The sequence below is a fragment of the Hylobates moloch genome, unplaced genomic scaffold (assembly GCF_009828535.3).
Source record: "Hylobates moloch isolate HMO894 unplaced genomic scaffold, HMol_V3 SCAFFOLD_4, whole genome shotgun sequence".
NCBI lineage: Eukaryota > Metazoa > Chordata > Mammalia > Primates > Hylobatidae > Hylobates > Hylobates moloch.
Window position 1 is genome coordinate 173,624,316 of NW_026652279.1, and position 18,098 is coordinate 173,642,413.

The window sequence follows — 18,098 nt, forward strand, 5'->3', positions numbered from 1 at the left end:
TTTTGTGTTTTGTTTTGTTTTGAAGTCACGCTCCCCTGTTCAGTCCAGAGTAAGCGCACAGAGCACCGTGTAAAGAACGCGACTCGCACGCAGGAAGGCTTCAGAGCGCAGGGCCACAGCTGCCGAAAGGCTTTGCTCCTGGTGCTGCTGGGAGCTGGGGCCTTGCTGTAGTGGCCAGTCACTCACCTGCTGTCTGTCCAGGAGAAGAGGGGCGTCCGTAGGTGGTGTTTGCCTGGGGAGCAGCTGGGTCGACCTTTAGAGGCCGTGGTGGAGGAGCGTGGGGATGCCTCCGGCAGAGCAGATGGGACGGAGCCCCTGGGGCGGGGGGCAGGTTGACTTGACCGGATTGGGAATGCAGGAGAGTGGAGAGTTAATGCCTCCTGGGGGGTCTCAGTGGCTTCGAAGTGATGATGCTTGCTTATCAATTATTTCCTTAAAATCTCCAGTCAGCAAGTGCAAAACATCTCTGAGCCTCAGCTTCCTTTTGAATCGAATTATAGGGCCAGGCCCAGTGGAGCACGCTTGTAAACAGGGCCAGACCCGGTGGAGCCCTCTTGTAATCCCAGCACTTTGGGAGGCTGATTCAGGAGGATTGATTAAGGCCAGGAGTTTGAGCCCAGTCTGGGCAACATAGTGAGATCCCATCTCTTGAATTCTTTTTTAATTAGTCAAGCACGGTAGCAGGCACCTGTTGTCCTAGCTACTTGGGAGGCTGAGGAGGGAGGATCGCTTGAGCCCAGGAGTTGGAGGCTGCAGTGAGCTGAGATCATACCACTGTACCCTAGCTTGGGTGACATAACAAGGCGTTCTCTCGCTCTCGTGCTCGCTTTCTTTCTCTCTCTCTCTCTCTCTCTATATATATATATTTGCACACACACATATACACACACACACATATATACATACACACACATAAAATTACAAGCATTTTTTCCATTTATAGAATACTATGATTGTCTGATCTTGAGACTTTTAGCTAGGAAGTTCTTCCCAAAACCTAACCAGATCATTCCAGTTAGAATTTAAATCCATTCCTTTCATACTTTCTAGAAGCATGGCACGTTACTTCACACGAAAGTAAAGTCTAAAACCTAGAAAAAATGCAGGCCCCAAAGTGAGGCAAACATAGTTTGACCCCAGATCTTCCAAGGAGAGGGAAGTGGCCTGACTGGTGTCAGAAGAGCCACTTACCCCCGGATACCTTCTGTAGCGTCTGCAGGCTTTGGGTTTTCCGTATGTAAATGGGTGTGATACTAATGTCCTTCCTTGTGACATCGTGGTACACATGAAAGATTGCACATAGGAAGTGTCACTTGGGCCTGGCATGTGGCAAGCCCATGGTACCTGTTGGCCATAGAATCACTAGGCTTATTCTCAGTATTTTATATTATTTAGAGGTACCTGGACCCCAAGTGGGTTCTAAGTGACAAACTTAGAACAGTTTATACAAAACAAAAGACAGTGAATATTCCTGACCACCTTGAGTCCAGATCCCATCTTTCCATGGTTGAGACATTTTTGCTGGTGGTTATAACTTCCTGAAACCCTCCCCAGGTAGTGAGTCCCACCTACACACAAAACTGCCAGGCTTGTCAGACGTCAGTGACACAAGACAGCCCTTTACTTCTCAAATGTTTGATCCATGTTTATCTCTCTGCTGTTATGAAGTGTTTCGCTGTGAAACACTAGTTCAGACCTTCAGAAGCTGCTTCAGTACTTTGTGGTGAGATCATGAGCCACGGTGTGGAGTGTTTTGATTTTGAGGGGCTACGATATTTTGACAGCTTTGCAAGTTTCTGCAGTTCCTTATTTGGATTTCCTGGGTCAGCACTGACTTTTCTCTATGCTGTGTTTGGTTTTGCCTCCCTCAGGCTGCAGGAGAAAGCTGCGGACACCATCGAGGCCCTGCAGAAGGCCGGGATCAAGGTCTGGGTTCTCACGGGAGACAAGATGGAGACGGCCGCGGCCACATGCTACGCCTGCAAGCTCTTCCGCAGGAACACGCAGCTGCTGGAGCTGACCACCAAGAGGATCGAGGAGCAGAGCCTGCACGACGTCCTGTTCGAGCTGAGCAAGACGGTCCTGCGCCACAGCGGGAGCCTGACCAGGGACAACTTCTCTGGGTAGGCAGTGCGTCCCCGCCCCCGCCCCCACACTCCCGCAAATGGGGCTTCAGACCCAGTGGCCTTCACCTGCAAGTCGAGGAACCTCATTGTCTCTACTGGGAGTTCAGTTCTCCCCTGGGGCATTAACGCCAGCTTCTTAGAGGTCAGGTGAACACTGGGAACAAAACGGGCTGTTTTTTCCAGCAATTGTGACGTGTCTTTTTCACATGTGTGTGTATGTGTGTATGTTCAGTTTCACACTGCCGGCTAACAGATGCAAAAAGACATGATTCATAAAATATTTTGAGTGAGATAATTCTCATCTGCTTCTGAGACTTAGGGGCTCTGCTTCAGGCACCTTCAAGCATCTGCTGGAGGAAGTGGAGATATTAATAATGCATGGTTGTTCGTCTAAGACAAAGCAGTACATGCCCAAGAGTTGTTTTTTTCCCAAGAATATTCAGTAGTTTATTCAGATACATTTTATCGATGCTGTCCTTACTGGTGTTAGATGCATTATCTGAGAATAGATGTTATTTGAATCATTTCAGTTTCATTCATGTAGATAAAGCGAAAGCAGCTCTCTAATTTACACAAATGTTAAGTTATTCATAAATAGCACAGATAATTCCCTCTACCTGATCTGCAATCTGCAGAACTCCTTTTAGGGATTAGAGGTTTGTTTTTGTTTTGTTTTTTGTTTTTGAGATGGAGCCTCACTCTGTCGCCCAGGCTGGAGTGCAGTGATCTTGGCTCACTGCAATCTCTGCCTCCCAGGTTCAAACAATTCTCCTGCCTCAGCTTCCCAAGTAGCTGAGATTGAAAGTGCTCACCTTTTAATAGAGATAGGGTTTCACCATGTTGGCCAGGCTGGTCTTGAACTCCTGACCTCAGGTGATCCACCCGCCTTGGCCTCCCAAAGTGCTGGGATTACAAGTGTGAGCCGCCGCATCCAGCCTCCTTGTCATTTTGAAACCCAGCAAGGAGGAGATTATGACCACGTTCTTTCCAACTTAGGTCATCCAGGCAGAAACCCAAGGACTTAGTTGTAAAGACCATGACCAAGAAGGTTGAGAATAAAGACTGACCAAGCTCTTAGACCACAAGATGGACGCCTTCCTGTTGTTTCAAAAGTACAGGGACTTAACGAGTCCACAAAGAGAGTGTGCACCTGCTTTACCTAAAATAAGAATGTTTCATAAAATACACTCTTAAATGTTGAGAAAGGTGTTACGTTCAATACTATAAAAATTGTATTGGTAAAACAAGAAACACTAGTTTCTTAATCCCATGGATTTGTAGCATCTGTCGATATCCAAAAAATACAGTCTTCTAAAGTCTATAGATTCAGTGATTGAGCCATCTTTCTGACTTGCGCACTCTAACAGACTTTCAACAGATATGCAGGACTACGGTTTAATTATCGACGGAGCTGCTCTGTCTCTGATAATGAAGCCTCGAGAAGACGGGAGTTCCGGCAACTACAGGGAGCTCTTCCTGGAAATCTGCCGGAGCTGCAGCGCGGTGCTCTGCTGCCGCATGGCGCCCTTGCAGAAGGCCCAGGTGCTGCCACCCATCCTCGACAGCTGGTGGTCAGGGCGTCTGAAACACTGAACACCGTCCGTTAGGTCTCACCACCTCGGATTGTTAAAAAAATCTAGCAGGGTACCACCTGTTAAAAATAGAAGCAACTGTGATAGAGATTTAAAACGCTGATCTTGTTTTGCTTGTCGGGCCAGCCTCGGTCATTAGTGGGTGTTGACCAGTCAGATGTATGACCCTTCCAGATGCAGCGGCCAGGACAGCTGCCCTGGCTGACTCCTGTTAAAAAAAAAAAAAAAAAAAAGCTATCTCAGTCACTCCTGAGAATCTACACTAAAGGTGTAAGAGAAGGGAGCTGACATTATTGGGCACCTAGTGTGTGCCTCCTACAGATACGAACGCATTTAGCCTCAGAATAACCCTCTCAGATGAATAAGGGCATCAGCTTTACAAATTGGAATAATTTGCCGAAAAGGCTGCAGTTGGGAAATGCCACGAGGATTCAACTTGTCTTGTCCATCAAACTCCAAACGTCTCACACGGCCATGTTGTTGTGGGAAACACACACCTGAAGTTTTTTCTTTAAATGGTTTTAAAAGCACTATGGAATATACGTGTAAACATGGATGTCTTTCTGATACCAGGAAGCCTAGAAAAGTTCCAACTTTGTTATACCACATTTTAGATACGGTAGACCAATTTCTCTTGAACTGTTCATGAATAACTCCATAATTGGTCAGAGCAACCCAATGGTTAAGGTAAAATACGTCTCACACAAACTCTGGAAACCAAGGAGCTGAAAAGTTGAGGCTTTTATGCATGTGAGTGCACTAATCTGTCAATTTCATTAAAAACCCAGAACCGGGGTCCTCAGAATGACAAGTTGAGCCTAGAGCATTCACAGACCTTCCATGAGAGGAAGACAGTTTGATGTCCTCCTCTCCCTCACGTGTGTCACTGCACATAAACCTTACAGACTTGCTTCCCGAACGGAGCAGCAACTAAGGGTTTGCCATTTGCTCTTCATGTATTCCATAGTACTTTTTTAAGTTCTCAACTGGCTTTTGAAACATTTCATACAAATTAACTTGCGTTTCAGTTTCCTATCTTGAAACAAGAAGGCACCCACATGTTTCCCCCCATCTCTTCAGTCTTATGGCCTGAACTGTTTTAGGCACATAGATGGCGGGGGAAAAAGACTATAAAGAAATCGGCTAAAAACTTGGAAATTATTTTTACGTAAAATTGTCATATTTGATTTTGCACGTTACAAATTTGAAAATTAAAATAGCATTAGGAATAGTTTATTTTTAGAAATAGATGCTTTATACCAAATAGCTTGAAGTACCTTGGAATAGTGATCTCTTCTAACAGAATGCAGGGTTCACATTTGCTCCCGTATATTTAAATATGTTTTCCCAGTATTTACACATTTTTCCATATATTTAAATAGATGAATATAACAATAACCACAAACTACTTCATATATCTCACATCTCCACCACCAAAGTTTGTCTACCAGCCTTTTCCAGCTCACGTCATTTTAATCATACCTCGTTTCTTTTACTTTATTTTGTTTTGCTTTCAATATGAAAAAGGTTTTATCCTTTATGGAGAAAACAGACAGAATGGTGTAAATTAGCTCTAAGTAGAAAATTTTTTTATTTGCCTAGGCTAACTTTTCATCTTTGTTATTTCTGCCTAGCGAATGAATAACCTGTTCAGAAGTGAAACAGAAGATAAATTCCGCATTTTTTTCTTTTGCAGATTGTTAAATTAATCAAACTTTCAAAGGAGCACCCAATCACGTTAGCAATTGGGGACGGTGCAAACGATGTCAGCATGATTCTGGAAGCACACGTGGGCATAGGTGAGCTTCGTCCTTGCTGCTGGCACGTCCTGGTGGCCAGGTCACCCCTCCATTAGACAAAGGCCCATGGCGACATGCAGGTGCATTCAAGACACCCCCATCACCACCCTCGTGTGTGACCGGGAAGGCTCGTGATGATGGTTTCATCCGTTCTTCTCCCCGTCCCTGCCCTGTGCGTGGTATACACAAAGCGTTTCTTCAGCTCCTTCACCTCCGTCTTCTAGGTGTCATCGGCAAGGAAGGCCGCCAGGCTGCCAGGAACAGCGACTATGCAATCCCAAAGTTTAAGCATTTGAAGAAGATGCTGCTTGTTCACGGGCATTTTTATTACATTAGGATATCTGAGCTCGTGCAGTACTTCTTTTATAAGGTAGGAGGATCGCCACTCCCCCTCACGGTTTCAGCAGCAGGTCACGCACAGGGTGGCACGACCCTTGTCTGAGCCACTTGATGCCACAAGAGGTCGTTGATCTCCAAGTGGCAACTGTCAGAAAGGAAGGGGTAAATCTGATTGCAGTCATCTCCCGCTTAGCCGTGGCTTTGCTTTTTACAGTTTCTATTACCTACAGTCCACCCATGCCCAAAAATATCAAATGGAAAATTGCAGAAATAAACAGTTCCTGAGTTTTAAATTGCATGCCATTCCGAGCAGCGTGATGAAGTCTCATGCCGTCCTGCTGTCACCTTCCCGGGATGTGGCTTGTCCCTTTGTCCAGTTTGCTGATGCTGTGTGTACACTACCTGCCCCTCAGTCACTCTGTAGCTGTCTTGGTGACAAGGTTGACAGATCACAAGAAGAAGAAGGGTGAATACGACACAATAATATATTTTAAGAGGAGGAGGGAGAGACCAAATTCATGTAACTTTGATTATGGTATATTATTATAGTTATTCTATGTTTTATTGTTACTTTCTTAGTGAACCTACTTTATAAATTAAACCGTATCATGGGTGTGTATGTGTAGGAACACACATACCCATCTACAGCGTAGACAGGGTTCAGGATCATCCGCAGATTCTGCATCCCCCCGGGGTCTGGGAATGTAACCCTGAGAATGAGGAGGGCCTGCCGTGCCATGGGAGGAGACCCCCAGCCCTTTTCTCCCCTCCACAGAATTGAGTGTGGAACCAGTGAGAACCTTTCAGGTGGAAATGTTTGAGGAAGGATATTTTAGAATTCCTTATTCACTGTGCAGTTCAATTCTTTCCGTTTATACTGATACCTGCATTGCCTTCTTGTTTCTCTTGGAGCTAACAAATTTCCCCTGTACGTTGTCTGTCCTGAGTGGCCAAAACGTGGTCACATGTGCATTTCAGTTGCCCCTGAAATAAGAGAAAGCTTTCTAGAACCCATTAGTGCTGTTCTGCCGCACGCTGGGCGCACGTGGATCCCTCCTCCCGCATGGGGTGGGCCACGTTGGTAGGTGGCGGCTGCCTCCCTCTGTCCCGTCACCGAACTAACAGTTCTGCCTTGCCTTTCAGAACGTCTGCTTCATCTTCCCTCAGTTTTTATACCAGTTCTTCTGTGGGTTTTCACAACAGGTCAGTCCTAGGGTCTTCAGGGACAGGCCGTCTGAGCCTTCTTTTCCTTCCCCCAGTGGGTGGCTGCCATGGGGAGAGGAGACTTGGGAATGAGCAGCACTCCCTGGCACCACGAGGAAGCCAGGGTGCCCAGCAGCAAGCGGGGGTGAAGGGTCAGGCAGGGGTGAAGGGTCAGGCATGTGGGGGGGGGGGGGGGGCACGGAGCTGAGGAGTTGCCATCCTGGAGGCCGCTTGTTCCATGACTTGTGAAACTGCTGTGGCCCTGGGATGCGGGCCAGTGATGATGTGGTCTCCTCGGGGCCCAGCAGTGCCGGGCTGGGCGTCCTGATGCCACTGCAAGAATTAACTCCAACTCGAGGTCCTTGTGGACATGGGCCACCCCAGTGCCTGGCACGTTAACACATGCAATGTGCTCGTAGGGGAAGAAGACGGTTCCCATTTGGGAAGGTTTCCCCGAGCATCTGCCCTAGATGGACACCTCCTTCTGTCACGTGTGTGCTCAGTGGTTGGCGGGCGAACTGTCTTCGTGGGAAGTGACTGGGACCAGAGTCACTGAAGCTTGAAGATGGCAATCAGAATTGCAAATGTTTTTTATGACTTTTTTCCTTTTTTTTTTTTTTTCCTTGAAGTTTGTGCTGATAGAATGGGATGAGTCAGTGTTAGGCTTTTTTGCCAGCTGTGACTTTCATCCTGAAATCACAGTTGATATCACAGACCCTAGTTTATATCGTTAAGCTTTGAAAAGTGCTCTGGTCTTTCTATGCATTTCAGAAAGAAAATACATTTAATCAAAAGATCCAAAAAGTTTGTAACAATGCACTGAGGTGCCGCTCCCTTGTGACTTTCCTCTTACAGACTTTGTACGACACTGCATATCTGACCCTCTACAACATCAGCTTCACCTCCCTGCCAATCCTCCTGTACAGCCTCATGGAGCAGCATGTTGGCATCGACGTGCTCAAGAGAGACCCGACCCTGTACAGGTACCATCCTCCAAACAGCCTCTCCTGAGAGCAGAGAGAATAACTAGGCAGCACTCTGGCGGTTCCTTCCAGTAGCCACCTGGCAGACCCCAGTTAAGGGCCAGAAGCATTTGGCATCTGCTGATACTCTTGCTTGGTCAGGAGCTTGTTTAAACTGGAAGCAACATAGTTCAAATGGAGATTCTTCAAGTCTTGCTGGATGGTTTACGCTGCATTTGGAACGTCTGTGTGGAGCCAGTTTGCACTTTCCAGTGCTTTCTGACAGTCCTGAGGGAGCCGGGGTAAAAGTGTCTTCCTCGTTGTGACCCTAGGGAATCTGTGGCCTAAGTTATCCTTTAAAACCATGTGTGTTCTATTCAGTGAGAAAAAAGAAAAATTAACAGCTCTGATTTCAGGGTGTCTTTTCTCCCAAAAAGTTATTTTTTTTAATAATATGGAAGAGATATTTTTCTGCTTCAGAAATGCCCCCCAAGGTCTATGGCAGATTCAGCATGTTACTGTTTTCCATGGTCTTTTAAATTGTGTTAGCCCATTTTCATCCTGCTGTGAAGACATACCTGAGACTGGGTAATTTATGAAGGAAGGAGGTTTAATGGACTCACAGTTCCACATGGCTGGGGAGGCCTCACAATCATGGCAGAAGGCATGAGAAGCAAAGGCACGTCTTACATGGTGGCAGACAGGAGAGCGTGTGCAGGAGAACTTTCCTTTGTAAAACCGTCAGATATTGTGAGACTTAGTCACTGTTATGAGAACAACATGGGAAAAACCGCCCCCATGACTCAATCACTGCCCACCAGGTCCCTCCCATGACACGTGGGGATCATGGGAGCCACAATTCAAGATGAGATTTGGGTGGGGACACAGCCAACCCTATCATAAATTAAAATTTTATTTTTCAAATAATTTCACATCCATATGCAGTTGTAAGAAATAATAGATTCCGTGGGCTCTGATCCCATGTCCCTTAATGGTGACATGCAAGAAACTGCAATCCAGCATCACATCCAGTGTATTGATGTTGGTGCCCTTCACCTGTTCCCTTATTCAGATCACCCAGCTTTCCCTGCACTCATGTACGTGTGTGTACCTGACACGGGTATGTGTGTGTTCAGTTCTGTGCAGTCTTCTCACATGCTTGTTTCCTGCATCCACCACCATAGCCAAGACCACTCACTTCCCTGCCTGGGATTCTCAGGAATCCATGCATCAGCCTCACTGCCCTCTTCAGAATATTTAGCCATTCTGTGGGATCTTGACGGCTTGGATCCAAAAATAATCACTGTAGGTGACTAAGGACGACGATAAAAAGGCAAACTTCTGAGTTTGTTTTACATCTTTAATAATTGGGAATAAATCTAAGAAAACGGGAGAAGATACACTGTTCTAGACATGTGTCTGAAAGGAATCCTGCAAATTCTGTCTTATTGAACAGGCGTAAGGTGTCACGTCAGGCGTAAGGTGTCACGTCAGGCGTAAGGTGTCACGTCAGGCGTAAGGTGTCACGTCAGGCGTAAGGGGTCATGTCAGGTGTAAGGTGTCACAGCAGGTGTAAGGTGTCACGTCAGGCGTAAGGTGTCACGTCAGGCATAAGGTGTCACAGCAGGCATAAGGTGTCACTTCAGGCATAAGGTGTCACAAGCTCAGTGAATGTCAGGTGTGTGCCTTGTGTTCTCTGTTTGTTACTTTCAGAAGCAGCAGCGTGTGACAGCATCTCTGCCTATGACGATATTGCAGTGAATATGAGAGAGAAAATATCTGAGCAAAAGTTAGCCAAAGACACGAGTGGGTAGTGAAATGCTGGTTGTGACGAACATGCCACATTTGTGGCCAGAGCACAAACTTGATGTTTACTGGCTGCACACATCTTATCCCATGAAGACAACGTCCAGGGATGGCCACCCCAGAGCCCGGGGGAGGTGCCGGGCCCTGATTCTCCAGGACACACGCTGTGCACCTTTCTCCTCACACAGGGACGTCGCCAAGAATGCCCTGCTGCGCTGGCGTGTGTTCATCTACTGGACGCTCCTGGGACTGTTTGACGCGCTGGTGTTCTTCTTTGGTGCTTATTTCGTGTTTGAAAATACAACTGTGACAAGCAACGGGCAGGTCAGTACGGAGCTCAATCGCGCTGACTTAGCTGCTTAGGAATAAACCCTCCCAAGCCCATATGATGATTTTGCCAAAGCAGAATTCAGTGCAGCTCCCGCAGCTTCCCAGGGGGGTCAATCACCACATGCGCAGTAATTCAGTGCAGCTCATGCAGCTTCCAGCGGGGTCCATCACCACATGTGCGTAGCTCTGGGTTGCTTTAAAGATCACGTTACCTGAGTGTTCAGTGTTGCTGTAAGGAAATGTCCTGCTGAGGTTTTTTTTGTTGTTGTTGTTGTTGTTGTTGAGACAGTCTCGCTCTGTCACCCAGGCTGGAGTGCAGTGGCGCAATCTTGGCTCACTGCAAGCTCCGCCTCCTGGGTTCACGCCATTCTCCTGCCTCAGCTTCCCAAGTAGCTGGGACTACAGGCACCCGCCACCACGCCCAGCTGACTTTTTGTATTTTTAGTAGAGACGGGGGTTTCACCGTGTTAGCCAGGGTGGTCTCGATCTCCTGACCTCAGGTGATCTGCCCACCTTGGCTTCCCAAAGTGCTGCGATTACAGGCGTGAGCCACCGTGCATGGCCGGCCTGCTGAGGTTTTCAGACTTTATCTCTGTAACTTACAGTTCACCATCAGCTCGTTACCTAGTGGTACAATTATACCATTTAGACATTGTGTTTTTGATGTGGGAGTGAATTCCACGTTGAGCCTGTGTTAGATTTCCCCGAGCACCATACTTAGTCGGCTTCCTCTGCGATTAATACATTTGTAGTTTTCTAGCGGACATTCACTCTCTGGTTGTTTGCCTCACCCCTGGGGGTTTGTTTTATTTGTATCTTGCTTTTTTTCTTTTTGCCACTGGCGTCCCTTCCCACCCTCAGGTAATGACTACCAACACACATATGGTAAGACAATCGTGGGTTTGTCATTTCTCTGTGTTTTTGGAGTGCATTACAAATGAAATATTTCTTGAAAATATTTTCAAACGTGACTTCCTGTGTGCTTTGTCGGTAGAAACGCTGTTAGCCGCTGCTGCCCCATTCACCCCGGAGCTAGCTCTGTGTTAGAAGGGTGTGTGCGCCTCCTGACACACATCCTTGCTGTGTTCCCTCGGTTTCCATGTCAGGGTGGCCCATTGAGTCAAGGATGTTTTCCGAATTGACTGGATTCATGGGAGCTTCCCTCGACTTTAAGTTAAAGGCAGCACAGGCATGTGTGGGAGGCCCGGTGGGGCCCTGTGCTTCCTGAGAGAGCCGCAGCAGGCATTCAGTAGATGTCAGAGGCCATCCCTGCTTAAATGCCTCAGGTATTTAGCCGTACAAGCAAACACCAGCGCTGACCTCGGAGAAAGTCCCTCTTCAGCAGCCCCTTCTGGGTGACTTCTAAACAGAAATCGGCTTTGTTCCTTGTTTAGCCTGACCTCTCTCTCCCTGTGTGTTTGTCCCTCAGACTGCTGGATTCAAACATAAAAGTCCTGCTCTGTGTCCTGTGCACCGTTTACCTGCTTTAGTCGTTTTCATTTATCTTTACTAAACACTGCTGTTATCCTTCGTCATAACTTAAATCAATTTTTACCAGGTCGATCTTGAGAATCCATTCAAATATTATTTCACTGTTTTAAAAGCTTTAAGTTTTCTAGAATTTATTCTTTGTCTTCGTTTATTTTAATTGAATAATTCCTGAATGCCACTAGGCCATGAATGTCATCAAATAGAGCTACCTGTTGACTCTTTTGTATCTTTTATGAGATTTTCCTCCGGGTTGGGCTTACGTAAGCATCTTGCATAGCCCTTAAAGAGAACTAAGAGGTAGTGTCCTGAGCACTGAGATTCCAGGCTCCTGGCGGCTGCTGATGGCGATAGCAAGTCCCCTTTTTCCCGCACTTGATTTTCCAGTTTTCTCTCACAAACACCATCCTTTTTCACTACAACCACCCTTTCAGCTGGACGTTCAGATCATGTGAAAGCTGAGGAAAGAGAAGTGCGGACAGACTAGACACTCTGTGCAGGGTCAGCTCCCGAGGGGCAGGGCCTGGGTCACACCCAGACGTCCGGCACCAGACTTCATGGTGTTGCCCGGTGCGGCCTCTGGGTTGTTCTAGTTCTGAATTTCAGCATGAATGTGAAGGTGCCTCCCAAGAGCCCCCAGAGATGGACTTCAGGGGCGAGGATACGGGCGCCACTGTCCTAGGAGGGCTGCCTGGCTGTGCTCCTGAATGAGGTGCTGGCAACGCAGTGCCAGGGGCTTCTCTCAGCCTTCCTGGCAGGGTCTCTGCAGCATCTCCGCCTTCTCGGATCCCTGGAGCCCTGGCGTGTCCCCAGCCAGCTGCACCTGGTGGTCAGTGGGCACTGTGGCTCTGCTGCCTTCCTGGGATCCAAGGGTTTCTACTAGTTCCTGTTTCCTGGTCTCTTCCGGCTGTACCCTCCAGCCCCTGGCTACGTCCTGGAAGGTACCTTGAGCCCCCACGGAACCCGCGTTCAGCCCTGGGGTGATGCCAGCACTCAGGGAACTTGGGGGCAGTCCTAGTGGCTGACAGCCCTCTTGGTCCTTACGTAGCAATTTGGGGTTAGGGTGCTCACCCCTGAGAATTTCCCTTCCAACCAAGATACTCCCAATGGGGTTACAGTCCAGAAGCTCCCTGGGATTGATTGTTCTTGGGTGAGAGCTACTTTGTTTTAAAGACCTAAATTATTCTACAGAAATGTCTATAGATCCTGTGTAGGATTGGGGAAACAATAGAATTATGGACATCTCTTTCAAAAGTTCACCAGTGGAGCATTTTCTGCACTGACATCGTAAGCCATAGTAACTTCTCATTTTGATGCCACAATGAGAATGCAAAGACAACAGTTATTTGTTGAACAGCAAGACATTCCTAAGTGAATGGTTAAAAGCTTGGAATGTGCTTTGATAGACGTAGGATGCAGTGAGAACAGCTGAAACACGAGTGGTCCACGTATGGGTGAGGTGGGAGGCGGAGGGATCTGCACAGGGAGGGGAGGCAGTGGATGCCACTCGTGACCATGACCTTGAGAAGGCGCAAGTTATGCTGGCCGTGGGGTGTTTTCATACATCAGAGTTAAATGGGTCTTGTCTGAGGGCTTTTTTGAGCAGAAAGCTTCTATAGGAATACTCATTCTCAAAGGAGGGAGGAAGTGGGGGCATGGGGCTTAGCCTGCAGTGGTGGAGGGTGGCCAGCCCCAGAGGCAGATCTGCTGAAGGAGTGAGGCTTTCGTACCGGTCATATTCTTGGCTCAGGTGTGTCTGTTGCATGAGGACAGGGTTCTGCAGAAATCAGAAACAGGAGCTTCACTGGGGATGGCATTGATGTCACTTGGGAAAAAAGGGTCCTTGTGAACAGCCCTTTGAGAAAGGAGATTGGTGTCCCAGGGATGCCTGCCACCCCGAGAATCCGATGGAAATAACGACCAGCAATTGTAATAATAAACTATCTGCACATGTTAGTCCATTTTCACATGGCTCTAAAGAGCTACCTGAGACAGGGTGATTTAGGAAGAAAAGAGGTTGAATCGACCCACAGTTCTGCAGGCTGCACAGGAAACATGGCTGGGGAGGCCTCAGGAAACTTACAATCATGGCAGAAGGCAAAGGGGAAGCAGGGACCTTCTTCACAAGGCTGCAGGAGAGAGAGAGCAAAGGGGAAAACGCTACACACTTGGAAACAACCAGATCTCATGAGAACTCACTCGCCCACCGTCACGAGATCTGCAAGGAGGACGTCCATGATTCAGTCACCTCCCACCAGGCTCTCCGTCCAACACGTGGGGATTATAATTTGAGATGAGATTTGGGTGAGGACACAAAGCCAAACCACATCACGGCAGTTCACCTGGGGGCCCCACTTCAGGCCACCAAGGGAATAAGAGGGCTTTCCAGAGATGCGTTTCAGGATAGCTTCCAGAGGACGTGGACACAGGTCAGTAATGGGTCAGCGTTTCTCAGGGGCCCTGCCCAAGATGCCTGATTCTGGATTCACGATAGCTGTGCTTTGTTCCTCACCTATAAAGCTTACAGCTGTGGCCCGTGTGCTCTGCAGGACCAGGCATCCTGAGGCCTGACTCCTCATCCCAGCTCTGCCATGACCCCCTAAACCCAGGGAGCCCCAGCTGGGAGCTTAGAAAGGCAGCTTCTCGGCTCACAGCAGGGAAAGGGGACAGTGAGGAGGCCGTGTGAGTTGACTGCAGTTATCACCTGTGGCGCTGTTGGTGACACACACTGCTTCACAGGGCGCCCTTTTTTTCATGTCTTGCTGCCATCTAACTTTTTCAGAGTTCTGTGTTGGGAGGCGAGGCCTGGGGGAGGAAGAGGAGAGCTGGGCAGTGTGAGGGGCTTTTCCTTCAGGCCCAGCCAATGTGGTTGTCTGGGTACAAAGCCGCCCTCACCTGCTGTGGAGGCACCAGTTGGCTGAAAGCGTTAGCTTCCAGTTACAGCACAGCAGCCTCCTGCCCTCTAGCACCTTGCTGGCCACATGAGCTTGTAGGCTGCTGCCAAGCCACAGCTGTTCCTAGAGGCATGATATTTTCCTGCCCCAGAAGTTAAGCCATGAAGAGACGGCGCTTTTTGGTGAGTGCGAAACAGGCTTCTCACCCGGGCTCTGCTGACACTGGGGTCAGACGTACATCCTCATGGGCCACTGTCCTGTGCACTCAGCAGCCCCTCCACCCCCCATCCAAAGCTAGCAGACCCCACGCCCTACAAATGTCTCCTCCACTGCCAGGTGTCCCTGGGGACAAGGCTGCCCCGGCCGAGAACCACAAGCGTGTGTGGATCTGAGTGACATTGTAGGCCCGGCATTTCCATACCAGAAGGAAGAGGCCCACTTTTGATCACGATGAGGAAGTGAGGGAAAACCTGAAGGATGTGTTGATGGGGGCCCCTAAGAAGCCGGTGTTCACTACAAAAGGTCCTAACACTTTTTTCTAGAATCTACAAGTAAGATGTTATCCCACTGACCATGTCGGAGGACTGTAGCCCACACCCTCACCTCAGCTGAATCAAGGGGTATGGTGATAGGTATATTGTTTTGGTTGAAAATGAATTCTGAAGAACAGCCATTTGTATTCCAGCTTTTTAATTTTTTTTTTTTTTTTTTCTGAGAGGGAGTCTTTGCTCTGTCGCCCAGGCTGGAGTGCAGTGGCATGATGTCTGCTCACTGCAGCCTTCGCCTCCTGGGCTCAAGCAATTCTGCCTTGGTCTCCCTAGTGGCTGGGATTACAGGCATGTGCCACTACGCCCTGCTAAATTTTGTATTCTTAGTAGAGATGGGGTTTCACCACGTTGGCCAAGCTGGTCTCAAACTCTTGACCTCGTGATCCGCCCACCTCAGCCTCCCAAAGTGCTGGGATTACAGGTGTGAGTCACCACACCCGGCCCACTTTTTAATTCTTTATAAAATAAAATTCCCTGCAAGGTGCAGTTCACGGAATCCGACAAACTAGAAATTGGGCCACAGCGCAGGAGCGTCCAGAAGGAAAGCGGGTTCTCCCGGAACAAGTTTCCAGTCGGGGGTTTTCCCCAAGGCAGGGGGTCTGGGCAGCAGCCCTTTCTGGCCTGTGCCTCGTGCGGTAGAGAGGTGCGCTGTCCTCAGGGGTCGGGCGCGCTGTCCTCACGGGTCCTCAGGGGTCGGGTGCGGTGTCCTCGGGTCGGGCGTGCTGTCCTCACGGGTCGGGCACGGTGTCCTCAGGGGCCGGGTGCAGTGTCCTCGGGTCGGGCGCGCTGTCCTCAGGGGTTGGACGTGCTGTCCTCACGGATCAGGCGCGCTGTCCTCAGGGTCCTCACGGGTCCTCAGGGTCCTCGGGTCGGGCGTGCGGTCCTCACGGGTTGGGTGTGCGGTCCTCAAAGGTCTGTCTGTGTCTGGGCTGCGTTACCAGCTGGCAGCTCCTGGGTCCCACTGACCTTCCCTCCTCCACGGCCACCTGGGCGTGACTGCTGGCGGATCTGTGGTTCTGGCCGCACGCGGGGCAGCCTCTGTCCAGCCCTGTCCTGTCTGCCGGCTTGTCTTCTCTGTCCTGAGGGAGGTTCCCCGAGGGAAGCCCCCAGGCTTCCCCCTCTGCGTGGGTGCCTGGGGTGTTTCCCCTGATCATTTACTGGCAGGACGTTCCCGCGGCTGTTCTTCAACAGCAGGCAGGAGTCTGAGCTGAGTTCAGAAGGGAACAGACACAATCTATGAGTTTGTTCTTGAAACCCGTGGAATGTAGCTGTGTAATCAGGCAACCGTCTCTTCTACATAAAACACAAAACAGAAAAAGGAGGTTCGCGTGTACCCAAGTTTGCATTGTGGATATTTAAATGCCAGCTGTGAGGGAGTTTTTGTGCTCAGTTTGAGGCCTTGGGACCGACGTCTGTGGTGGCTGAGAGCATTGAGCAGGAGCAGTGTCAAGAGGGGGCAGCAAGTTCCAGATAGGTGGGCTCTGAGCCCATCACCAAGCCACAGAACTGCAGCCGGGAAATGGGGGCGTCCTGCCGTGCTCTGGGGGGCTGCTGCATCTTCTTTTATGTGATAATAAGAAAATACAGTGCTTATATCTTTGGGGTTTGAAGTGTTGGCATGCAAGAAAAATGAGGTGTATTTTCTAAAACTCTTGATTGTGAAAGAGAAAAAAAAATACATAAAAATGAGATGACTTGGACTATTTTCCCCAAACAGATATTTGGAAACTGGACATTTGGGACGCTGGTATTCACTGTGATGGTGTTCACAGTCACACTAAAGGTAAGTGGTCCTGTGCTCACATTCCTCCCCCAGCCACAGTGAACCCCTGCAGTGTAGGCCTCACGTGCTCTGAGCTCTCGGAATTATAACTCCGTACTGAGGCTGGAAGCCACTCTGCACCCAGCCTTGGCTGGCTCCTGGGGCACCCCCGGGCATCCTCATCCTGCTGTTTAGACAAGTAATGCACAACCACTCAGCACACCCAGCCACCCCGCGTGCAGACCTCAGAGCTACACCGCAGGTAACCTCGGGAGCAAGCTGCTTCTTCGTGAAAGAATTCAGGCTAGAATTCTTTTCAGTGGCAAGTAGCCCTCCCCTTAGCGCCATCAAAATACACTTTAATTGAAACAAATTAATGTATTTTGAAAAATTTCACTCTTTAAAGTCCAGTGAAATTCTATATAGAATATATCATTATGAAATCTCAAAACCTATCAGACTGAGTCTTAAAAAGTGATATCAAAACATTCCTAAGGTGATTTTCTTAGACAGTGATATAAACAACACCTGATTCTAAAGTAACTTTCTGGCCAGGCACTGTGGCTCATGCCTGTAATCCCAGCACTTTGGGAGGCCAAGGTGGGTGGATCACCTGAGATTAGCAGTTCGAGACCAGCCTGGCCAACATGCCAAAACCCTGTCTTTACTAAAAACACAAAAAGTAGCTGGGCGTGGTTGCACACACCTATAATCCCAGCTACTTGGGAGGCTGAGGCACCAGAATCACTTGAACCCGGGACGTTGCAGTGAGCCAAGATCCAACTACTGCACTCCAGCCTGGGCAACAGAGGGAGACTCTGTCTCAAGAAAATTTTAAAAAGTAACTTTCTTCGGTAGAGACATAAAGAACACCTTAATCTGAATGACTTTCTTCAGTGGTGATATAAACAACACCTTGGTCTGTGGCCCCGAAGCTACCATCTGGGAAATGCATCCATGGCTCCCTTCCCCAGGACCCAGGGCTGTGGCGTCCCCACATTCTTCCTCTCCATGGGCAGTGTGAGGTGTGGCTTTGTCTCCTGAACGGTGTGGGGTGTGGCTTTGTCTCCTGAACGGTGTGAGGTGTGGCTTTGTCTCCTGAACGGTGTGAGGTGTGGCTTTGAGGTGTGGCTTTGTCTCCTGAACGGTGTGAGGTGTGGCTTTGTCTTCCTGAGTGGTGTGAGGTGTGGCTTTGTCTTCCTGAGCCGTTTTGTGTGGGCATTGAGTTGTCATTTCCGGGTCTTATGTT

The 18,098-nt window shown here is 48.8% G+C and overlaps 1 protein-coding gene across 11 annotated transcripts in view; it reads left to right on the plus strand.

Moving 5' to 3' along the window:
- The window catches only part of ATP11A (ATPase phospholipid transporting 11A), a 184,143-nt gene that overhangs the window by 154,764 nt on the left and 11,281 nt on the right, over positions 1-18,098 (plus strand). For all 11 annotated transcript variants that reach the window (XM_058438082.1, XM_032151380.2, XM_032151382.2 and 8 more), the window contains 8 exons: positions 1,872-2,123; positions 3,494-3,668; positions 5,415-5,517; positions 5,742-5,887; positions 7,000-7,059; positions 7,915-8,042; positions 10,016-10,151; positions 16,805-16,870. In XM_058438082.1, the coding sequence (XP_058294065.1) occupies positions 1,872-2,123; positions 3,494-3,668; positions 5,415-5,517; positions 5,742-5,887; positions 7,000-7,059; positions 7,915-8,042; positions 10,016-10,151; positions 16,805-16,870 (1,066 nt within the window). The remainder of the gene's footprint in view (positions 1-1,871; positions 2,124-3,493; positions 3,669-5,414; positions 5,518-5,741; positions 5,888-6,999; positions 7,060-7,914; positions 8,043-10,015; positions 10,152-16,804; positions 16,871-18,098) is intronic.